Source organism: Amphiura filiformis, chromosome 18 (assembly GCF_039555335.1).
Source record: "Amphiura filiformis chromosome 18, Afil_fr2py, whole genome shotgun sequence".
Taxonomy (NCBI): Eukaryota; Metazoa; Echinodermata; class Ophiuroidea; order Amphilepidida; family Amphiuridae; genus Amphiura; species Amphiura filiformis.
The window spans coordinates 21,727,090-21,751,802 of NC_092645.1; the positions used below are offsets into that span (position 1 = coordinate 21,727,090).

Genomic DNA, 24,713 nt, shown 5'->3' on the forward strand with positions numbered 1-24,713 from the left:
TTTTTAATTCATATTTTTATTACAAATTATTGTGATATATTCAAATGTTCATACGCATTTGATTATCACAATAATAACTCGTTATTAGATATGGAAGAGAAGAGAACAAAAAGCACCTCATTGATTAATTGTGTTAGAATTGAATTTTCACACATACGTCAATCCAAAATTGATTATCCAATAAACAAATCTGAACAATTCCGATATTTTTCTCATCACACCAGACAAGCTGCTGATTTATCTGTCGCAACCACATCATTTCATTGTGTTTCTTTCATATAGGCAAAACAAACAATCCAACATCAATCAGGGACGCGTGCTTAAAAGGTGCGCACCCCTTATCAGCTTACACGAGTAGATTAACCATCGCAACCATCACATGGTAGATATCAAAATGGACGGCAAACGAGGAGTAAGATTTACCCTCATCCTCCTTGCTTGTATAAGTTTATCTCGTGCTCAGTGCCCAGAGGGGTGGACTTCTGCTGGATTTCATTGTTATAAAGCGTTTGATCAACCGCAGACATGGAAAGATGCCGAATCGCATTGTCAGTCGCTTAGCGTCGGGAAGAATACAGCTCATGTGACATCAGTGTTGGGGATACCTGAGAATGTGTTGTTGAAAAACTGGTTGGAGTTGACGAAAACTAACGTTACAGGTATATCCACTTCTTTATTTGTTTGTTTTTGTTTCAGTTTCGTTTTGCTTTTCCTTGTGGTATTTCATTTTGAATATATTTGAATACGTTGGGACAGTCTAACAAAACACAAAATATACAAAATAAAACTTCGAATTATGAACTTCAAAGTAATCATGATCTTCAATAACTATAAAACAAATAGGCTACAACCTTTCAAAAGGTATGTGATTGTTAAAAACTGTTTAATATGTACAACAACATCCCAAATTTAGGTATGTGAGAATGATACACTATAATTAAATCATTCTCTTAAGGCAACTTGATCTTTTGTTGGTCGAAACAACCAAAAAATTGATTCTCATTGGCTAAATCAATATATTATTGAAAAATAACATTTTAATGTTTTGCAAAAGTTCATTCTACAAATCATATTCTTTGAAAACTTGCTTGATTTATTGTTGTTAATGAGTTATGTACGTTTTACAAAAGTGTTGTTGTTTCAGCCCTCTTTACAACATAATTCAAGAACCACAGGACCTACAAAAGTATATCTGTGATATTTGAATTCTTCTATACGCTCGCTATAATAAATGCAATCTTTGTCAAAGCTCACTGCCATTTGCAAGATGCTGTGAACTACCAAATCGCAAGTTTGAAATAGTTGCTAACTTTAAATCCTAGTTCCCTGACCTACATAGGGACTTCAAAACAAAATAAAACATGTTTTAGGCCTACAGGCATGAGAATTTTCAGGTTTAAAACTGAATTCATTTTTTTTTAGTCAAAATTTCCGCAACTTAATTTAATTTCAGCCTGTTTTTTGCCCAGGGGGGCCACTGGTCATTGACCAGGGGGTATCATGCGTGGCCAAAGATTCAAGTAAAAAGGGTCTTTTTTCATGATCAGGCACATGTACTTAAGTATCGTGAATAGGGTAGGCCTATCTAAAACAAGGAAATTTGAGAAAAAGGGTATACCTTGTACAATAAATCAGTGTTTAGGGTCCTTTGAGTCAAATGTGGTATGTAATAAAGGTTAAAAGTTATGAACTTTTGAATTTGTGTTTTCCCAGTTTATCATGAAGGGTTTTAGAGTCAAAATATGACTGATTTACTTGCTTCTAATGGGGGCAAAAATAATGTCAACACTTATTTAGCATTTTAGGGTATGAAATTGCACTTGTCATACTTGTTTAGGGGTGCATTTTCAGACCTCGTAAATACTTGTTTAGGGTGCTATTTGAAACTTCGTGGCCACGCATGATACCCCCTTGTCAATGACCAGTGGCCCCCCGGGTTTTTTGTACTTTTTGCCCAATTTTACGGGTATTTTCAGTTTTTTTAGGAAAGTGCATTCTCATGCCCGGTTTTATATGAGAAGAAAACATCGAAGGGTTCAACAGACACATCTTAGTGAAGTTTCCTGATTTCTACTAGACCGCGTTTAAGGGTGATGTCCTTATTTTAAACAATGGATGCATCTTGACGTGGAAATAAGAGGAACAGTTTGTTAACCTTGTAGCACACTTACAAAACGCGACTTCCTTGTTTAACTTATGAACCAATATTATCCTGAACATGTACATGTATAAAAGACAAGACATCCAGTAAAACTGTACCATCTGCAAGCATTAGATAATCTTTTGAACAAAAATAAAGCAATTTAATCATTTTCAGAAATAAATCTGCAATGATTTCCACATAGATGTGAGTAATCTTTTTAATCAAAATTAGCCTTTTTTTAGACCGTTTGAGACCCAAATTGAAACATATAATCATAAAGACCTAGAACGAAACACAAATATCACGTAAATTGAATTATAAAAGAAAAGAATTCAGTCATTCAAATGATCATTTGCAGTATTTTGCCAGATACTACATTACACACACCCACATCTCCTACACCCCAACCCCTACACCCCACCCGGTACACCCCACCCCGGTACACCCCACCCCCATCCCGTCTTCTCATGACATATTAATATTCACAGAATAACATATCCGAACACACATAACATGCAAATTTCCTGTGTCAGAAATACCTAAACTGAATGAGACACTTCGCAATAGGCAAAATAAATTTGGTAAATTTATGATATAAATCGTTTTTAAAAGACTAGAGACTCGTCATAATAGTTTTATACAATATAACACAATTAAATTATGCATTGTTAATCAATATTTTTTTTTATAAATTAGTTTGAAACCTCGTAATCAATTAAATTTATCAACATAATGGTATATAACAAACATGCAGCATATTGATTAAAACGTGTGAAGCAACAAAAGCTTACTCAATCAATATTTTAATTTTAATCACGATTTTAGATATTTGTTATTTTTTTAAAATTTGATTAGAAGTGTATTTCTGATTTACCTGCTAATTACTTTATACTTATTTTAGTTATTGATTGATTGATTAGGCCTATTTATTTATTTATTTATTTATATTTTTTTCAGTAAATAGTTAATAAGATGACGTGACAGAATTTTAACAAAAACGAAGTCTTGGGTAAAAAATATGGTGGTTTTATGAAAAAGTACAAAAACACGAGGTTTTTTGTAGTAGTTTTTGTTTAAATACATCAGGGGTATACTTTCTTGCAGAAATCATCATCACATACCATAGCATTGGGAACGTGTCATGATGGTTAGGCTATACCTTTAGTGCATGAGGCCCCGGGTTCAATTCCCGGCCGTGGAGATTTGCTGGGATATTGACTTTGGGGGAAAATGTCTGAAATTAATTGACAACCTCTGTCGATGACATCCAGACTTCCGCTCTCAACCATGGTTGAAATTGGGTAAATGAATCATGAAAGTCCTCCGTCCTTCAGAGGGGATGTCAAGCCGTCGGTCCTGTGTACAGAGCTATACCTGTACATCTATCTCGCAGCCAGTTTCGAAAAGAGTAGGGTGATAACCCTGACTGTTCCCAACTCGTCCCAGTATTCAACTTAAACCCCATGATGGAAATAAGTTTCAATGAGGCTTTCTTGGGTTATTATCTAGGGTTGTCAAGACCCGAACAAATCAAATATAGAACGAGCATGCGAATATCACTTCCTTTATCAGATCGATGTTTTTGGGAGTTAGGGGCCTATTTGTACAGCCGAAATTTTGTTTATATTAATTAATTAAGGGCTGGGGTATGAACGTTTGGACAGTATTTATTTTGGGACATTAGAGCACATCAGACATATCGAATTGCATTCTGAATACGAAGAAAGCAGGCTGATATCAAATAATTTTGATTTTTGAAATTCGCAATTTAATACACATTTTATGGCAAATCATTAAAAATTGATATTTTTGATATTTAACAGTACTTGAAGTAAACTTTATAAATCTGATGATTTATACTTAATGTATGGATTTTTTTTCCTAAAACACCAAACAAAATTAGGTCTTTTTGGGAAAAAAAATCCATATCTTCAATATGAAAGGTCAAAATTTTCAATTGACCGTCGGCATTTCCTCCCTGCTACATACACTTTAAGAATATATCATTAGATTTATATAATTTACTTCGAGGACTGTTATATATCAAAAATTTGAAAAATATCGATTTCTTATAATTTGTCATAAAATTTGTATTATATTGTGATTTTCAAAAAATTAAAATTATTTGATATCAGAAAGACATGCTTCGTATTCAGAATGCAATTCGATAGGTCTGAGGTGCTCTCATGTCTCACAAAAAATACTGTCGAAACACAATAAACGCTCCTTTTAGATCCCTTAATTGTTTAGGGATTAATTGTGTTTTTATTAAGTATTTATAACACGGATTTACTCTGTCGTGTGTATGTATAACATAATATAATTACTAGATAATTATTAATTAAACCATTTAAATATTAAATCATAATTTTGCTACGGTTGACAATTAAATGTTTTGTCGTTAAATTATGTTATACCATAGAATCGTGGCTAGGTCTGCATCCCGTAGACAATGAAGAGGAGGTCCTGGACGATGAGTGGAGCGATGGAGGCCATGCTGATTTGACTGTGTGGATAGAGGAGGGTATCCTTGATGATGAATTCATGTTCATGACCAAGGTGAGTTGAGTATGATGGTGCACTCTTATGGTTAGCAACTATTTTACCGCGATAAACTCATGTGCGTGGCGGTTACGGTAAGAATGCGAGACGCCGCATGTGATATTATTGTCTCGCGGAAAATGAGCTAGTTTATAGGAAGTTACTGATTAGAACTGCTTAAGGGGACTCGATCTTTTGTGCGTAATTATAGAGGGCCAGGGGATTCACTCTATCATTAAAAAAAATATTTGAAGAAGTCAAACAGCCCTAGGAATAAAAACTGTGGTGTAATTCACGCCAGATACAATTTCTTTATACGACACAAATTAATTTTTGTAATCGATCAAAAAACAAACGTTTTATATCAATTTTAAATTTAGTCTGAATCCGTAAATATGGTACCTCTCGCCCTTTTTTTAGGTCAAGGCTATTTTTACCATTATGCAGCGAATCATTGTTGAAGCTATTTCACATACATGTACAAAACATTCTAGAGAAAGAATGAGGACATATAGTGTTGAAATATCTTCTGTTGATTTTGAATGATAATGCCATGAAGTCGTAAATTTTAAGGTCAAATTCCTAAAACCAAAACAAAACATTGCGACGCAGATAATTCCCGACTTACGCAATTTCATCATCACATCAGTGTCTTTATTATTTGTTTGAAACCTTTCCCAAACGTTCGTGCTATTTATGCATAAAACGGCTAATCTATCTTTACAAAACGCGTCTTTTTTTAGTTAACAAAAGGCTAAAGATGGCATTATGAGATTTATCTTTTATCATTACACTCATCCGCTCAACTGCCACGGTGGCCGAGCGGTAAAGCGCTAGACGCGTAATCGAAGGAAGTTTAGAATCGCTGGTTCGAGTCCCAACGAAGCCTGTGGAAACTTTTTTCTTCAAAATTCATGATCGCATTCCGAAATGAGTCACTTGTCGGTAAATCATGTATCGTATCCTTAATGTTACGGTATAGACCACTTGACATCAATGTTTATCAACAAAGGCGAGGGATTGGTCTTTCGATTTGCTCGAACGAACCGCCTCTCTGTTCAATGGCTTTCTTGTACTATATAAAATGTGGTGGGAGATTTAAAATACACATGCCTTGAACAAACTACGATGCGCACGCACACTGCAGGGCAAAGAACAATGGAAAGTGCCATAATGCGTGCGCATACTGCCGGGTAATGACGTCACATGTCCAGTGGTCTGTATACTGACCCATATAGGAAACATGGGGAGCGGATCCTGGTTGCGATGGTTACTCGACGGTATGTAGGTTGATCACTTCCCGGATATAAACTTTTCCGCGCGATCTACTTCTGATATAAAGGAAACTATTTCATGCTTATTGATTCACACTTTTCTTGTCATTCTAAAAATGTCGTACTCTATCCCCGGGACTCTATCGACCTACATACTGTTGCAAACGTCCTCAAGATTTAAGGCTTACGTTTATAATAATTTCCAACTTTTGCATTTTACGACTGAGTTATTAATGGGCTTGTTTCAAACCATTATCTTTTATCCATCAGATGTGCTTGGTGCTGAACACCGCAGAAGGAATCTGGTTACCAACCGATTGCAATAAGCCTCGACCCTATGTGTGTAAACTTAGCACATGCCCTCCAGGGTGGGTAGCACACGGGGTCGATGTTACCACGCGTTCAACTCCAGGAAGCCATGGGTCCACGCAGAGAAGCATTGTAATAGTTTTGCCAAAGAATCGGAGGCGCATCTTGCAGGTATTGCGGACGCAATGGAAAACAGGTACCGTAACGTCTTTGTAATGAATTATTCAAATTCAATTGCATTTTTTTTTTATATAAACTATATTTCAAAGCTTTTTGAAGAATGAAATGCAAAAGAGGTACCTTCAACTTCGAATAGTTTTAACATCCGCAGTTCAGAATTATTATCGCTTGCCGCTGCGGCAAAGCGTATCAGGCAACGAGAAGCCTTGATAATTGTATCCGTTTATAGGCCTACAATGTGCCACGCCGCTCAATGACCGCACAGCAACAAGTCGCATGAAAATATGAAGCAACCTTTGTTACGAACGAATGAATTGAAGGACAGGGTTAATGTTTGAGGCCTGAGGTGCTGTTTGCACCTAAAAACTACCGTCTCTCACCATGCAATATTCAAATTTCCCGGGCACCGAAATTGCCTGTGGCAATGACGTTCCAGTAACACAATGAAGGCTGACGACATTTGAGCTTTCATGACGTCCCTAGACAATTTGGGCGCGGGAATTGTGAATATCACGTGTTGAGAGCTAGAGCCGGCTGTTTTTATTCGGTTTTTATGGTCAACTTTTAAGTCAACTGCTTGCAACTTGAAGGGCGTGCTGGCGATTTATCGATCAGATATTGGCAATCGCTTTTCTCGTAAACGACGGAAGTTACGTCACAAAAAGACGCTACTCTCCTTGCGATTGCCATATGCCTTTAATGAATTATGGGATGGAAAACTGAAATCACAAAACTGCCCATCTATTTGACACGCACCGTGTGCGTTAGGATGAAAATGACGGCCGAGGAGGGGTATATCCTTCATTATGAAGGAAAATATAATATCTGACCCCTAACCACAACTCTAACCCTAACATCTAACCCTGATATATATCTTTACATTTGCATATATCATTATGTTCCTTCATAATGAAGGACTAACTCACATGTTCCTTCATAAATGAAGGACTGGTCCGAGCCGGGGTGCTAGTGAGCCCATCATTTTGCCATTTTTATGTCAGTTCCTGAGGTTTGACGATCATGTGGCAAATCGAATCTGTGACGTCAATATTGATATCGATATTAATTAGGCTGTTCCAGTTAAATTAAATACCCATTGGTCATTGGCTGTTCCATTTAATGTACATACTCCCTCTGAAATAATGGCCCCAAAATTGCTGTTCCGTTTAATTTACATACTCCCTCTGAAATGGCTGTTCCATTTAATTTACATACTCCCTCTGGAATAGATTTCCCCTCATCAAATTTCATATTGTGAACTTCAATCTATCAAATTCAGGTTTGACGATCATGTGACAAATCGAATCTGTGACGTCAATATTGATATCGATATCAATTAGGCTGTTCCAGTTAAATTACATACCCAGTGGCCATTGGCTGTTCCATTTAATTTACATACTCCCTCTGAAATAATGGCCCCAAAATAGCTGTTCCGTTTAATTTACATACTCCATCTGAAATGGCTGTTCAATTTAATTTACATACTCCCTCTGGAATAGATTTCCCCTAATCAAATTGCATATTGTGAATTTCAATCCATCAAATTGCATAGCTTCACTGTGAATAAGAGAACTTTTTTTTAAACTTTTTTTTTTTTTAAAGAAATTTTATTTATTTATTTTTGGTTTTTTTAAATATTTTTTTTAATTAAAAAAAAAAAAAAAAAAAAATCATTTAATGTTGTAATTACTAGTATTTCCAGATAAAGTATAAGATAAAGTATAAACATTTCAGTTGAAAACTCCTAAGGTTAAATAAGAAATTAAATAAAAAGAAATGAATGCAAACCAGACCTTCAATACAAATTCTGCAATACGGCCGTGTGTCCTGAACTCGCCACCCTTAACGTTACATGACAACTATTATGAATTTGTACACCAACCGGGTTTCTAATTAGATTATCTCGACAATCATCAACCCTAAACTAGCAAAGGTATACATTTTTGGAAAGCTAAAGGCATCAGCAATTCCAATATATACATTTCAACTCATTATACAGGGTGACCTGCAAGTTATACAGGGTGGAATAAAAAGATTTTGATAAAAATGGGTCACTCAATGCATTGCTTATTACCAACTTACAGTAATAAACTGGAAGTAAACAACATTCATTTGGTTAGAGGAAATGGAGAGCCAACTGACTTCGGAAGAAACCAAAATCACAGCTGTTTGGTAATCTCGGAATATAGGGTGTCCCAAAGTATGTTAGATTTTTTTACAATTCAACGTATTTTGAACCTAAACATTTTCCCCCTAACCCATACAGAAAAAATATGTCCATATTTAGATTCCTCTTCAAATTTCCCTTCAGAAAATCTATACTTTGACTATGATAGGATAAGTAATTAAAATTTTACAGTAACTTTCAGATTTTGAAGACATCTGCATTACTTACTACAGTGTTTAATATGACAACGGGTAGTTTTGTATGGGAAAGTTTGTATTTTCTACACTAAACCAATCATAAATGATTAAAAACAATTAGTAGAATTGTTTAGCTGTAAGGCCGTGAGTCGTTCAGATGCTAAATAGAGTCCAAATCCAATTTACAGCCTTTACAGAAGCAGATTACGCACTAAAAATACCAATCCCATAGAGTTTGTGTGTACCACATCCCCCACCACCACATCCCCCACCACCGCCACCCTGCCCATTCTGAATTCTATGAAGCATAGTGTCAGTATTAAAAAAGTTCAAGTATTTCTTTTTACAGGGTTGAAAGTGCATTTTATTTAGCAATAAAATGAGACCACAAGCATGACAATAACTTCTTGCTTGACAGAGATATCATCATTTGTTGTGAGTCGACTTTGGCAAAATGTAACGTCGCCACCTTTTTTTGGTGGCGAGCTCAAGACACACGACCATACATGTATTTCCATTAAAAGTCTGCTTGTTATCTCACGCAATTGAATAATAATAATAACCGTGTCCGATTGAACTGATACCAATTTTTTCAGGAATATCTTGTTTCCTATGAACTTTCATTCTCCTGATTGAATCGCTCTGTAATCAGTTATTCCATTTTTAATCAAAAGAACCGATAACCCGAATCTGCAATTAAGCGCATTTTAAAGAGGTCACGCTAGTCCTACAGCCATTCCGAAATGTTAAAGTAAGATCCGATATAAATAACAACGTACCTATTTGGAGAAGTAATCTTCTCTTGCGTCATGCGTAAACCAAAAGTTGCGCTTTCCTATGAAATGCATTGTCAGGTTTTGAACCACGCTTCATTTTTGAATATTCAAATTTCCCTCTATTTCAGGTTTCTAGCTTCTCTGCCGGAAGAGACGCAAGAGCCTTTCTGGATAGGAATGAAAGGTGTGAATAAGGACAATGTTACGTCGACATGGTCGGAAGACGTCAATTTTGATCTCGCTGGCGTCGAAAATGACAAGGGTGATAGCAACGGCACATGCGTAGAGATGCATATCGATGACGGTATAGCCTGGGAGGATGCACCTTGCTCATACCAAAGACCTTATGTTTGCCAACTTAGCCACTGCAGACGAGGCTGGACGCCAATAGAAGGTGAGATTTCGTTTTTGAGGCCAAATTATAGGCCGATTTGTTTCAATTTTTTGGATCCGCCCCTCATTGCGTTTGCCACGTAAACAGACCTTTGAATTTCAGATAGTCAATAGGTAAATGTTGCCCACATGGGCAGCAATTGAAGGCAGATGCATGGTAGGCGTAATTGGAGATCAGCTTAATTAGGCCTAACAGACTTTAAAATTTGAGCCCCGGCACTAGCGCGGCCATTTTTGTTTTATGCAAATTAGCAATTTTCCCCACAACTTTCTTTTTTTCTGTTGTTGGGGAGAGTAGAGATCACAAAAACCATGGGAATGTCACTTGAATCCACATGGGTTCGCCAACTTCCCCCGTGCTCTTATGATGCTATACGCAGTGCCCTGTTTAATGTTATGTTTTACCAGAGATGATGTAAGGAAGAGGAGGGTTAACGGAATTATATACTTGAGATAATCCCGTAGGTAATCCGATTGCACCTATTCATAGTCCTTAAATCTCAAGTAGTTAGACATCCACTTGCAGTAGCCTTTGGTGTGATGTGTGAGACCGCTCACGGTCAACCGATTTTCACTCCAGAATTGGAAATATTTCGAATGTTTCTATAGAGAGTTTGTTGAAAAGTATGAAACGCGTGTATTAAGGACCTCCTGCTCTGATGGGATACCACATGTGGATAATACAAGAAAGAAATCGAGTGTTGTAAAATTTCCCCCCAAATCCGCTTTTTTTGTTAATATTATACATTTCTAAAGAAGAAATTTTTAGGATTTTTTAGAGAAGTGATAGTCCAGTCAATCTAAACGAATAAGTGGTGTCACTCACCACTAATTGCAACAGAATTTTTTTCACTTTTATACATTTTGGAGATGTCCCCTGAACATCATACCAAAAATATACTAAAATATACTTGGTGGAAAGGTAGTTTTTGGCGGGAAAAGGTCATACAGGGGTCAAATTTCAAAATTGCTTTAATCTTTTTAAAAACTATACCAAGGCATTCCTCTAGTCTTAAGGATTCAGAAAAAGTATAGTTTGTCATATCTGTGATGTACCATTCTCAAGTTATAAGCAAAAAGGTCAAAGGTCAAATTTTGGGCTTAACGTGGGTCAACTTCGAAAAAATGCTCCGATTTCCTTAAAAATGGTCTCAATGTGTTCGTCCTTAAAAAACACTCCAAAATAAGAATAGTTTGCCATATCTTGGATGTTTCGTTACCTAGGTAGCAGGGTAAAAAAGGTCATTGACCATTGAACTCTATTGACCCCGACCTAGTTTTCGATGTTACGCATGTAATAAATAACCTAAACAGTGCAAATATTCTTTAAATGAATTATGTTTGCAAGCCGAACAATTTGAGACCATTTTGGTTAAAATCAGACAATTTTTAGTTTTTTGACCTCTGTTGAACTCACCATTTGACCTTTGACCTTTTCGGTTATAACTCAAGAACCGTACATCACATATGGCAAACTATATTTTTCCTGAATCCTTATGACAAGAGGAATAGTTTGGTATAGTTTTTAAAATGATTGGAGCGATTTTGAAATGTGACCCCTGTATTACCTTTTCCCGCCAAAAACTACCTTTCCACCAAGTATATTTTAATATACTTTTTGTATGCTGTTCAGGGGACATCTCTGACATTCATAGCAGTGAAAAAAATTCTGTTGCAATTAGTGATGAGTCAAAACCCACTTTGACTGGACTATGATGATTGTTGATCATTTCTATTTTCAAGTTTTTATGTATTTCCGGTCATTTCCTGTAAACCTAATAAAGATATTCTGATAATTGACAACATTCTCTATCACAAATGATAGAGGCTGAAAGTGACAACAAGCGACGAAAATTGTAATTTGCCATGGAACTTCAGTCATATTTTATCTGAAATCTGACTGGATGACAGGGCCTGCATGTATGGTATGCATGGTACGATGACATGCAATCACTGACCTATCCCTGCCCTGAAAGTAGTTGCCTGTAAGCTCGTGTACAGAGAGTTGATATTCTTGAGAGGGCACTCTATTCACGTGGTTTCTTTTCCAACGCTAAAAGATCACGAATTTTGGTGGTTTGCAAATGAAAAGTGTCCGCACTATCGATTGATTACGTAACTGTTATGAATAATTTATTAGGTTTTTCAATGCAATCGCCTCGACCCATTAATACATATTATCTGTATTATCAAAGTACTTGGAACAGCAATCCGGTGAGTTCACTGAACTACGCCCTAATACTGATGGAGTTTTAATGGCGTTAATCCTCTCCATACACAGATAAACAAATACAATAGATGAAGGTCAACACGTATGACCTCCTATGTGACATGTTATAATGTGATGTACAAAACCTGAATATCATAAAGATCAGTATTCGTTTGTGCATATGAACTGCACATTTACGTTGCTAAATATTACTCATCATAATAATGACAAATATTGGTATTATGACAATACGGTATATACATTGTATATAAAACGACTAATAGATCCTACTATCATGGCGTCAGGTCAATGTTCATCATATCCCGTATGTTTCTTAAAATTCATTCATATTTGAGACAAATTGCTGTGCCCATTTTATACTGGTGCACAGGTAGATCCGTGTTTTTTTTAATTTTCATTTCCTTTTAATGAAAGAATTAAGGTTTTCCACTGCACGGGGCCACAAGGGTGATACTAATTTTAATGCTATATTTTCAAAACGAATACGTGTTCCCGATTGGCTCTATAGCGATTTCACAAAAAAGGTATTTCTAGTACAATGCAGCGTCGGACTCTAGCTGAGAGCGTAGCCTAAGTCATTATAGACTCCAAAAAGGGCACTCCATACACAAATGAACAAACACAAAGGAGGGTAGTCTCCTCCGTGACCAGCTTGATTTCGATGGAGCGAAACCAAATTGGCTGCAGAGGAGACGGGTAATTTTGCCATGCAAATGAGGTGAGTGTCATAGCCCTGTCGTGTATCACACCCGTTCCGGGTTCAAACCCCATTCAGGAGGGTGAAAGTGCATAGGAACAATGCCGGAAACTACGTCACGCTATTGTTCGACCTAGGCTACATATTTTTTAACGCATGCGTGTTCGTCAATACAGCTTTAGTCTCCTCCACCTTCGCAACACGGTACGTGGAGTGTCTGGAATCACAATGACGGCGGAGGAGAATACTAGCTGGTCAAACAGTTTAATTTTATCAAGCATATAATACCTGAACAATCACCGTCATTTGATCTATTTACTACAGAATATACTCAAAATATAATTTTAAAATAGTAAACCTGTTAACTTATATATTTGTGTACTAAAATATAAGGACACGTGAATAAAATCATGTCGAAGACAAAATGGCCGCTAATCCGCCTATTGTGAGACCTAGGATACATATTTCGAAAGAGGGCAGCAGACTAGGATGCCTATCCCATTGTCTATTATTCCTGCCCCATTGTAGTATTTTATTGTATAGCGGCTATACACCAATCCGAGAAGCGTTTACTGTATTTGGCCCTCTATTGACGGCAACACAGATGTACCAGAGCGGGAGATTTAATTCGTAATTCAATACTCATGATTGTGTATTGAATATCACTGTTGTGTACAATTCCCGGGTACAATTCTGTATAGCACACAATAAATAATGGATGGAACCCCCGACCTCGGGACACCGCAGTTTTACATCGGGGACACCGCAGTAATGGCGAAGTCGGATAGGTGTATAGAGGGAAATGCATAATTTACTTTGAATGAGCGGTCTCACACATATTTTGTCTGAGGATAGCGGGATCAACCTCCTCTTCCTTACATCTTCTCTTGTTTTACCTTGCAAGAATTTCGTGAATCCGGCCTGCCACTCCGCTAGGTAAACATTGATATTTATGAGTAGTCGACTAGTCATACAAGCATGCACCGATAATCATCATGCACCGAAATACAAAATTTACATTAATATAATAGGCCTACTTTTTTTACCTTGCATTCCATTTTGTAATAGGCACATGCATGTGGTACACGTCCGAAACGAAAAAGCACCCCGCACCCAAGACAAGCTCGTCCGCAACCAAGGGTCACAAACGTGTGCGCAGAGGTTTCAACTTCAATCGTATGCGTATGAAACCCGGTAGCTTTAAGAAGAAAGTGACAACGACGAACCTAGGAACGGGAAAAGGACCTTCGGGAAAACGACAACAACGAGGAGAGTGTCATCGACAAGGACAGTCAGTTCGAAGCTAAGCAACAAACCACCAATGGCCCCACCAAGCCGCAACAGAGTATGTATTTTTGTATTTTAATTTTGCTGAACCGTGAAATGGTATCAGCCTATAGTCCTAGCGCCTATTAGTCTTTTTCCTAACTTATTAACTCAGCAACCTTTCTGAAATGGACATATCTCAAAATGCCCCGAAGGTGTAGCTCCCAAGTGGTGTTCCACCGGGGACGGGGTGACAAAAATATTCCATCATGGTGTTGAAATGTATCTACACACTCTAATCTTTTCATTTTACCTAGACTGTCCCACAGTCTCGGTTCGGTCCGGCCTGGATAATGGACCGATATAATAGCCTATCAAAATATGCCATAGTCCCCCCCCCCCCCCCTAAATACACAGCGACCAAAACCACTTCCCAGCGCCCAAAACCAATTCCTCTTTCTACAAAATTGATGCCACTACACTAATCACACCTCCTTCATTGAACGCTAAAATTCAGTGACCGCTCCCCACCCCACGTGTATTGGGTTGATTTTTAATGCTATGTAATCTACATTACCAGTCGTTCTCCATGGACCCGAGGGAGGGTCTACATTTTACCCGGCTGGCATTTCTGACGTGGGCTGACTGTCTGAGAGATAATTGGGTTGAAAAACGAGGAAGGAAATGAGAAAGTAAGAGGTGGAAAGGGAAGATGTACAAAGTGGAGGAAAGCGTATTAGAGAAGAGGCTTTTGTTAGGGTAAATGAGGGGGGGGGGTTGTGTATTGACATTTTGCGGTATATTTTGTTGTTGTTATTTTGAAACTTTTTGTTGTTGTTAGGACAGGGGGTTCTTAATACAGGCCATCCGGCCTTCCGAGAACCTCCTCATTCAATGTATGTGTTTAATTGTTGTGCTGTTATATTTTATATTTGAATGAAATAAAGATAAAGATGAATGAAACGTGAACAGGAAGTATTGGACAATGTAGGCCTATACGCCGAAAGTAAGCACAAATGCTTACTTTTCTTATAATTGGCACATTTCTTACGTAGATGAGGCATAAACAACAAAATCGAGGACAAAGGATATCACGTGATTCAAAAAACAATGTCGCGTGATATCCGTTTTTATTCCTCAGTTCCGTTGTTTATACCCCATCTACGGCAGAAATGTGCCAATTTTAACAATGATCTATCGCACTTGAACAGTCTTTGAACCATCTGATTCCGTCATTAATTTCGCAGCCTAAGATGAATAGCCGTGCCGCTGGAGGAGATCCTAATATGCGATGTCTAGGCGGTTGGGGGACTCAGGCTAATCCTGAAGGTGGTGATGATCTGTGTATGCGGTCTTGGCCCGACATGCCGATGAAGTATTACGATGCTAAAGCGTGGTGCCTATCTTTCACATACACGGGTATGTTAATTAATGTTTGTTTTCAATGTTTTCCAGTTGGTCCGTGCGGACACACACTTGGGTAATCAGTAAATTGCTATGTACTTTTACATATAAAGGAATAACAATCTAAAGTAGGCCGGTCCCAATCCCGTTAGAGCATTTCCGATCCCGGCATCGCCCCCGGAATCCCGTTGCGACCATTAATTCTGGCGATCCCGGAAAACCAGACTCACTTTCCCGATCCGGAAAATTTTTATAGCTTTATGTATCATAGCATATAAGCAATGGAGTGACTATTGCGGGACAGCTCTTTTTGGAGTGATAAATTTCACTCATAAACAATTCTACAGCCTGTCTCAAAAAAAATTGTGCAAGTGAAAAGCGCCCTCTTTGTCAATTAGAAAATTCTTATATCAACGTTGTCGTTTGTTCAGTTCAATTTGCTTGTTTTAATCTTGAGATAGGCCCTATGCGTACTTAACAACGAAAGGGTAAAATGACAATTGTGCCACTTTTACTAGGGAAGAGGGCTGTACATGTAAATCAATGCTAGCATCAAGTTTATCAAGAGTTCCTTCGTGAAATCAAAAGAATGCATCAATTACACAGCAATACACAATTATTTTAACTGTTTTACTGTTTTATCATGATACAGGTATAATGATTATCTTTTCCCACTTACGACAAATTAAAAGATAAATACATATTTCACATTCTGCTGTAAAATTAAATACATGTGCATGTCAATAATTTTATGATGGTAAATACTGTTCTCTTTGTCACTAAAAACATGTTAACAGACAAACAAATATTGCACACTTATAGGTTAATGAACTTAGACAAGTTCATGAAATTTGACAAATTAATGAAATTAGACAAAATAAGTGTCACGAGCCCCGAAGGGGGAGTGCATTAGACGCATCAACATCAGCTCTCATTGATTTACATGTACAGCCCTATTCCCTAGTTAAAGTGGCACAATTGTGATTTTACCCTTTTGTTGTTAACTAAACATATCTCGAGATTAAAAACAGCAAATTGAACAGAACAAACGGTATTTGAGAGCTAAGACTGTGCCCTTGACGTTAATGTAAGCATCATGTCACAACGGTATTTTCTAATTGCCACAGAGGGAGCTTTTCACTTGCACACTTTTGTAGGCTGTAGACGTGCTACAGGGTGTCCCAAAAAAAAGAGGCCCCTCATTGCGCCCTCTTTTTCTCCCATTTCTGACAACTTGATCATCTATGTTTTGGATGTAAATAAACCTTCAATCATTAGCTTTAATAAACCAAAACAATTATTTCAATCGGCTCACAATTTTTGAAGATATGCCCTTTTGAATAAAAGTACCCGTTTTTCACTCTGTCCACGGATAGCAAGCAGAGTGGTTGGGATGGCTCATGCTGTGGAGTGGTCTGCACGATCACCAAACCTCACACCACTTGATTGTTTTCCTTTGTGGCAAAATCCAAGATCTTCGCAAACGTATTACTGAATACATTCGTAAATATCCGGCGTACAAGGATAGTACGCAACGCAATTGATGCAATGAGGACCAGGGCTGAAACCTGTATCGCCAAGGAGGCAACCAGGTAGAGGGCAGAGCAGCACAGTAAACTCACTTCAGAAGAACCAAAGACAAACAAAACAGCCTTGTAGGGCTTCCTTTTATCCTAAAAAGAGAAATGACTTATGTTCTAAATAAATACAAAAAGCAAGAAACAACAAAGTAAGAAACATAATAAACAAAAAGGCATAAATAACCAAGAAAAAATAAGAAATTGCAAGTAAAGCAAAAGAAGTCCATTTCGGCATCCATTTTACCCACAAATTAATGACACTTTTAACAAAATCCATTGCCCATAAACCCATCGGTAAAGCCCATTCCATAAATAAATAAAGTTATCATTGAGGAATGTTTGATATTCATGAATGGTATGTGTACTACTCTTTTTCAATATTTGAAGTAGCCAAACCTTCTCCGTGGACAGAGTGAAAAACGGGTACATTTCTTTAAAAGAGCATATCTTCAAAAGTTGTGAGCCGATTGATATAATTGTTTTGGTTTATTAAAGCGAACGACTTAAGGTTTCTGTACCTACCAAAATATATTTGATCAACTTTTCAGAAATAGGAGAAAAAGAGGGCGCAACGAGGGGCCTCTTTTTATTGGGACACCCTGTATTAAGCAAAAGAAAAGGGTTGTTTGTCCTTCCCGATCGACCCAACAGAAACTACTTCTAATTAGCTATATCCCAGGCGCGGTTCCAGGCAAGGGTAGGTCGACACCGGGCCCGTGCGCTTCTCCTCCTTCGGGCTCCTATTTTTTTTTTGGGGGGGGAAACTTTTTTTTTTTTTTTTTTTTTGCTTTTCATTTTTACATATTTTATTGAAGATAAGATGACTGTACTCTTCATTTTGGTGATGATTTGGGGGAAATTTTTTCATATGAGAATTGTGTTGATGTGTGATATTGAAGTTTTAAATATTTGTTACCTTCTTCAGGAGAATCTATGAAAGAAATAGGCTACCTTATCACACCATTGAATGACTTCATTGATCCAGAGACACGGGAGGCTTTGGCGAGAAGCTTCACTTGCCAGATGAGGAAAGTTAAGAAGACTATAGACCAACTGGTTTAAACAATAGCAGGGATCCCCTTCCGACCAATTACTTGCTACCCACTACCCCGTTAGAACAAAGGTCACTTAGCAACAATGGCAAAATGTTAAGATGCTTGTCACTCTGGAAATATTTAGGTTGATGCAGCAGCGCTGGGTTCTTGTTTAAAGGCATAATGTACGATTTCCTTCAAATTTTAAATTTGTCATTACATGTATATACCGTACTCAAAATGCTGAAATAGTACTAGTAGTACTGTTAATTTTGAGCTGAAATAACGAGGTAAAGTGAAAGAAACACTGCTTGTTATTTTGGCCGTTTAACACGCAGTTCTATGGGACGACATAAAGTCATAATTCAAAGAATTATGACTTTATGTCAAACTTTGCTCTGTTTACCTACAAACACAAGAAATTTGGCTGATTCCATTTAGGTGCAAGTTGTGACATGTGTAAACATTACAAATATGCCAAAATATCAGGTTTGAAAAAATAACCAAATTCATATTATAAGATCGTACATTATGACTTTAAGTTCATATTCCATGATTCCTGTGAGTCGCTTGCACATTTGAATCATCTTTGATAATGATGATGAAATATAGCCAGGAAATATTTTCTTCTATCCTTAAGGTGTAGCTGCATACACCCTAAGTACATAAAGTTACTCCCAGGTCCCAAAATAAATACCGTGTGCGTACGTCGCTATTTAACTTAACGTGACAGTTTTTGGCGACATTTTGAATAAAGAGATCAGTGCAATGACCAAAAAACGGGAGTAAATGGTCAATTTTTTTTTTTTTTGCTGCTCAAAGTGCCCAACAAGCCCCGTATTTAATTTTAATTTGAGGGAGGGAGGGGAACTCCTACTGGAAGTTATACAATGTTTAGACGGCAAATATTGCGTCACAACATTGTTACAATATAGTCCTGTCTACATTCGGTGGTTTGTCAAACTTCAGTATAAATTTATATCATACATATTTTGTTTAATGATGGGAATGTAGGCCTACAATGTTTATTATCTTTATTTTGACAATAATTATTTTAAGTGTAAAAATTACGGGAGAAAAGTGGGCCCTTTTTTCATGTTCCTCTTTTACGGAACTAAATAAATAGTAATTATAAAAGGCATAGACGGTATGACTAGTTTTGATGTATATATAGCTATACATAGAAAATGTTGTAAGTACAGCTCAACTGATCATACTTTTCCTACATTCGACCTTGCATGATTTTTGAGTTGACACAGTCATGAAAATAACTATAGATACTGTACAGACCATTAGTAGCCCAGTTCTGAACCTTTTCATTGATCATTCATAACAATAGGTAACTGATGGATCAGTGAAGATAAGAAGGGATTATAATATATCCGTAACCTTGATATTATAGTACATCTCGAGGAAAAAGTGCAATGGACATGTTTTCATTTTATGTTTCAAATATCCCGCGCATGAAAATTGAGTATTTAACCCAAAATGGAAAATGGAACAATTTATTGAAATCTGTTTTAACAGATTTTTTTGACATCTTTTTCTGCACTGTATTATAAATTAAGAAATTTGATAAATATTCAAAGAAAATATAGGTCATCCAAAAAATGTTGCTTTTTACACATTTTGGGGCAAAAAAGGAAAAATAAGCAAAAATATCAAAATCTGTTTTAACAGTTTCATTCATCAAGTCATAACAAACGGCCTACATGCTTAATTTCATTTCTAATAAAATATATTGAAATTGTGAAAAATATAGGTATTTATTGATTTTCATGTTTTTCTTGCAAATATGCTAATAATATGCAAATTATGAAATTGCAAAATAAAGTTTCTACATAGCATACATCTTTTAAGTGTGATGTTCAAAATGACAGACATCAAAAAGAGATTCGATGAAATGTAAAGGTGTAGTAACAATTTTGGCATGGACTGTCTGGTTAGGCAAAGTACGGTAAGTTGAGCTGTAACAAATATTTTAGTCTGCTCCGATTATTTTTATTTTATTTTTGTTTCGTTAAAGTGTTTTTTGTTTTTGTTTTGCTGTCATGGTGATGAACTGATACTGAGACCCCGGTTCGAATCTCATTCATGTCACATTTGTATTAGGAAAAGTATTCATCAGTCCGTGAGAAAAAAATGTATACAATGCCATCATATATTTTTAGATGCATGTTATATAGTATATTTCGAAACGTATACATGTCATTAAAGAGGCATGGTCCGATTAATTCATACTCTGCTTTCCATCTTACACCATAACGTCTACCCTTAAGGGAAGGGGTATGAACGATTGGACAGTATTTATTGTGTGACATTAGAGCACATCAGACATATCGAATTGCATTCTGAATACGAAGAATGTCATTCTGATATCAAATAATTTTGATTTTTTTGAAATTCGCAATTTAATACACATTTTATGGCAAATCATTAAAAATTGATATTTTTGATATTTAACAGTACTCGAAGTAAACTTTATAAACCTGACGATTTATATTTGAAGTGTATGTAGGTGGGATGAAAAGCCGACGATCAATTGAAAATTTTGACCTTTCGTATTGAAGATATGGATTTTTTCCCCAAAACACACAAAAAAAATTAGATCTTTTGGGGAAAAAATCCATATCTTCAATATGAAAGGTCAAAATTTTCAATTGATCGTCGGCTTTTCCTTCCAGCTACATACACTTTAAGACTATATCATTAAATTTATAAAATTTACTTCGAGGACTGTTATATCTCAAAAATGTGAAAAATATCAAATTTTAATAATTTGTCATAAGATTTGTATTAGCCTATATCGTGAATTTCATAAAATGAAAATTATTTGATATCAGAAAGACATTCTTCGTATTCAGAATGCAATTCGATAGGTCTGATGTGCTCTCATGTCCCACAAAAAATACTGTCGAAACGCTCATTCCAAAATATACAATATTTTGAGTTGTATTGCTCCATCAGTTTTGATATGAGAAGCAAAAACGTCTATTACAATTCCCAATATTTAGGATAATAGGGCCTACACTGTAGGCCTATACATACTTTCGGTCGTGGTTACCACAATTCACCACGTTTTTGCCCAGACCATCTAAACGAAACACATTTCGGGCGTAAGGTTATGTTTTACTGGAGCAATGAGAAACATACGAGCTTTTTTTCTGATACCAAAATCTCAGGTTTGATGGAGAAAAAATGGAGGATGAAGCTATATCGGATCACGCCCCTTTAATGGTAAAGTTTTAAAGATTCATAAAGATTAATAAATAACATTAATGAAGAACGTTCAGTCTCTCAATGTTTCTGTATGCAATAAAACGTTTAATCCAATAGCAGATAGCACACAAATGCCGAACCTCGTCGTTGAGTATTAAGGTGCTGTGTCACAAAAATAAAAGTCTTGGAACATTAACAAGTCTCTGGATTCAAATTCTTGAGAATAGGCATACATACCAAAATTTTGCTCTAATTTCCACTTTTCGGTGTTACTTTAATTAAAGGCCCATTCAGTGATTAGCTCATCCAGACGATTATAAAATCATCAAAATTCAGAATTTGGCACCTTTGTCATTGTTATAGATGTGAAAAACATAGCCTGCTAGTGGTTCAGCCGAAAGCCGTGCAATTAAGACAAAATAAGGCATTTTACATGAATCTGCAGAGTAGGCCTAGCCTATATAATAGCTATATGCATTTGAATGGGGCTTCAACTTATTTCATACTGCTGCTTTTTTGTTGTTGTTGTTGTTGTTGTTGTTGTTGTTGTTGTTTTTTGCCAAATTTTGAATTTAAAAAAAGGGACAATTTGAATGACTTATACTTCACTTCTAAGCAATTTAGGCCCCTATAAACAATTTAAATTTTTTGACACTTTCGCTGGGATCACTGAATGGGACTTAAAATGATTGGTTATAATGTATTTTCTAAAATTTAGAATGATATGCCTAAATCGAAATTAGATTTAGTTCTGTTAATCATAGGCTTACCCCTTACTTTATCGATCAAGGTGTCAATATTTTACAGAATTAACGGATATCAGATAAACAGTATTATGAGAAAACAATGTTTGGACCTGAAACCAGAGTTCCCGCTAGGTCCAAATATTATGGGTTCCAGTTGGACCCCATAATCTGCAAAATTGAAAACTATGGGGACCCAAACAATTTTTTGGGGTATTTAGAGACAAATTTTGACACGGTTAACACATATGTTAGTCTCAAATGATAGGGTCCAGGTGGACCCCATAATTATTAAATTTTAAAACATATGGCGTCCAAAGGAGCCTGACCTCAACCAAGACAAGAGACGACACTATCTGCCTCCCGTCTACAAACCGGTCATCAAGTCACGTGACTCCGGGTTTCCACGTGAGTCACGTGATCAGCTTTACCGCTCCTGTCACAATTCTGATGAAGTGCCGCTGATGTGGTGATGAAATATAAAGAAAAGTAAGTAGGCCTATAACTGTTTTGTTGAGAGAACTGTAACACATTCATTTTCCCATGACAACTGTCAGGAACTCTCACATCTCACGTAAGATATTAAAGTAAAATTAAAAATAATAAGGAATTTGCACTAAACACCTCACAACAAGTAACTACCCAGCGAACACAAAACGTTTTAAACAAGTTATGTTTTTGGTTTTGGTAAAAATGTTTTAATAACATTAAATGTCGAGTTATAAAGGTCATGAACACGTTTTAAAACGTTTTGTATGTAAACACACTATACAAAAATATTTGTAAATGTTTTCAACGTGTTATTGAGAAATATTTTCTGCAACCATTATTTGCCAAATATTTTGTCAACACTTAAATAACGGATGTGTTAGAATGTTTGCAGTAAGTTATCAAAAATGTTTTTGAATTTTATGCAAACGTTTTATACCATTTATATAACACGACATTTAAACGTTTTCTGGCAATAACCTTTTGCGAATGATGTCGAAAACGTTTTGTGTTTGCTGGGAAAGCCGTTAATATAAATACGCCTATAACTATAAAACCACTATTCGTATTAGTAAACGCCCGGGGTAACAACAGCACTAAGGCCTTTTAAACATGATATATATGAGAACGCTAAAATCCAGTGACCGCTCCACTTGAATATGTTGAAGGAGCGGTCGCTGAGTTTTAGCAATTCTCAGCGTACCGTATAATAGCGTTTTGGGGGTTTACCACGGAAGGTCAAAATTGCCTATCTAGGGCTATTTGGTAGTTCAAAACACCTGGAGAATGGAAATTCAATGATGGTACTTTGGACGCCTCATACAAATTACCAAGGACTGTGGTCTCAGTCTAAATTTGAAGGTAGCAAGTGCCCATGTTTTATTTTTGTTGTAAATTGTATTCATTTGAATTCAGCGCGAATATAATGGCAGTCTTTATACATGCCAAATTGCTTGCGTTAAAAAAATTGAGCGTTATCAATGCAACTTTTAAATTCAGATTTTGTTTTCTTTTAAAAACACTGCTTGTGTTGCCATTAATAATAATATTGAGCGAAATGGGAATGGGGTACTAAAATGTGCGTATACAATCAATTTTTCTTTCTATGTTAAAATATTTTGAATACATACAATTGTAATAGTTGTGAGGCTAATAAGGTGCATATATTAATAACAGCAGAGTTATTTTTGTAGGATTTTATAACAATCAATACATTCTCCATCTAACATCAAAATAATTTTATAAAGCAAAAATTAGTTTTATACTTGGTCCGGACATCTAATGTACATTTAAGAGGCAACTGACATAGTGCCACGTTGTTTTTTATTTAAACAGTATACGTATGAATACAATAAATGCTGTAATTATGTTGCATTTTAAAGCTAACACTTACTTTACATAACAACCAATACTTTTGTTTAAAATAACATCTTTTTGATAAAAAATTTACACATCTTTTTATGTACATTTTACATAGATCAAAACATAAGCTTTTGTTACCATCACTTTGGTAGCTTAATTTGTACATAGGGCCTACAAGGTTATGACTGAATTACTATGTCCCCAAAATCCAACGCCGTGGATTTACATAAACCAAAAGCAGGGACTGCGTGCCTTTTGAGGAGAGTGAGAACAGTCACTCTCTAATTCTCTCCTAAAATCTGATATTCGCTACTTGCATGGTTCCGCCATTACGCACTATGTGAGGGGAGAGCCCCGAACTGGCAGCATACATGAAAGGAAGAATCGTAACCTTACACAGAATGTGACTGGTTCAATTCCCTAGACTGCTGCCCTCAGTCGTCAACCATCACTACGAAGCATAACATAGTACATACGAGGCGGTGATTGGAATTAGTCTCTCAATTCCCACTCTTGTATGCTGCCAGTTCGAGGCTCTCCCTGCACATGGTGCATAATGGCGGAACCATGCAAGTAGCGAATAGGAGAGTGATGTTGAGCTCTCCTTAGTTGACCATTTTCTCCATAGGCCTACATTCTTTCCTGCAAGTTCTAAAAGACAGTCCATGCAAAAGCTTTGATAAAAACATATTATAGGCCTATATACATT

At 36.4% G+C, this 24,713-nt stretch overlaps 1 protein-coding gene across 1 annotated transcript; it reads left to right on the forward strand.

Moving 5' to 3' along the window:
- Window positions 1-246: 246 nt before the first annotated feature.
- LOC140139986 (snaclec alboaggregin-A subunit beta'-like) lies at window positions 247-18,518 on the forward strand. The gene is made up of 7 exons (XM_072161791.1): window positions 247-659; window positions 4,566-4,702; window positions 6,229-6,463; window positions 9,716-9,981; window positions 13,976-14,252; window positions 15,421-15,592; window positions 18,083-18,518. Exons 1-4 carry the CDS (start codon window positions 380-382, stop codon window positions 9,721-9,723), a joined length of 660 nt encoding a protein of 219 aa, XP_072017892.1. The 5' UTR covers window positions 247-379; the 3' UTR covers window positions 9,724-9,981; window positions 13,976-14,252; window positions 15,421-15,592; window positions 18,083-18,518.
- The last annotated feature ends 6,195 nt before the right edge of the window (window positions 18,519-24,713 follow it).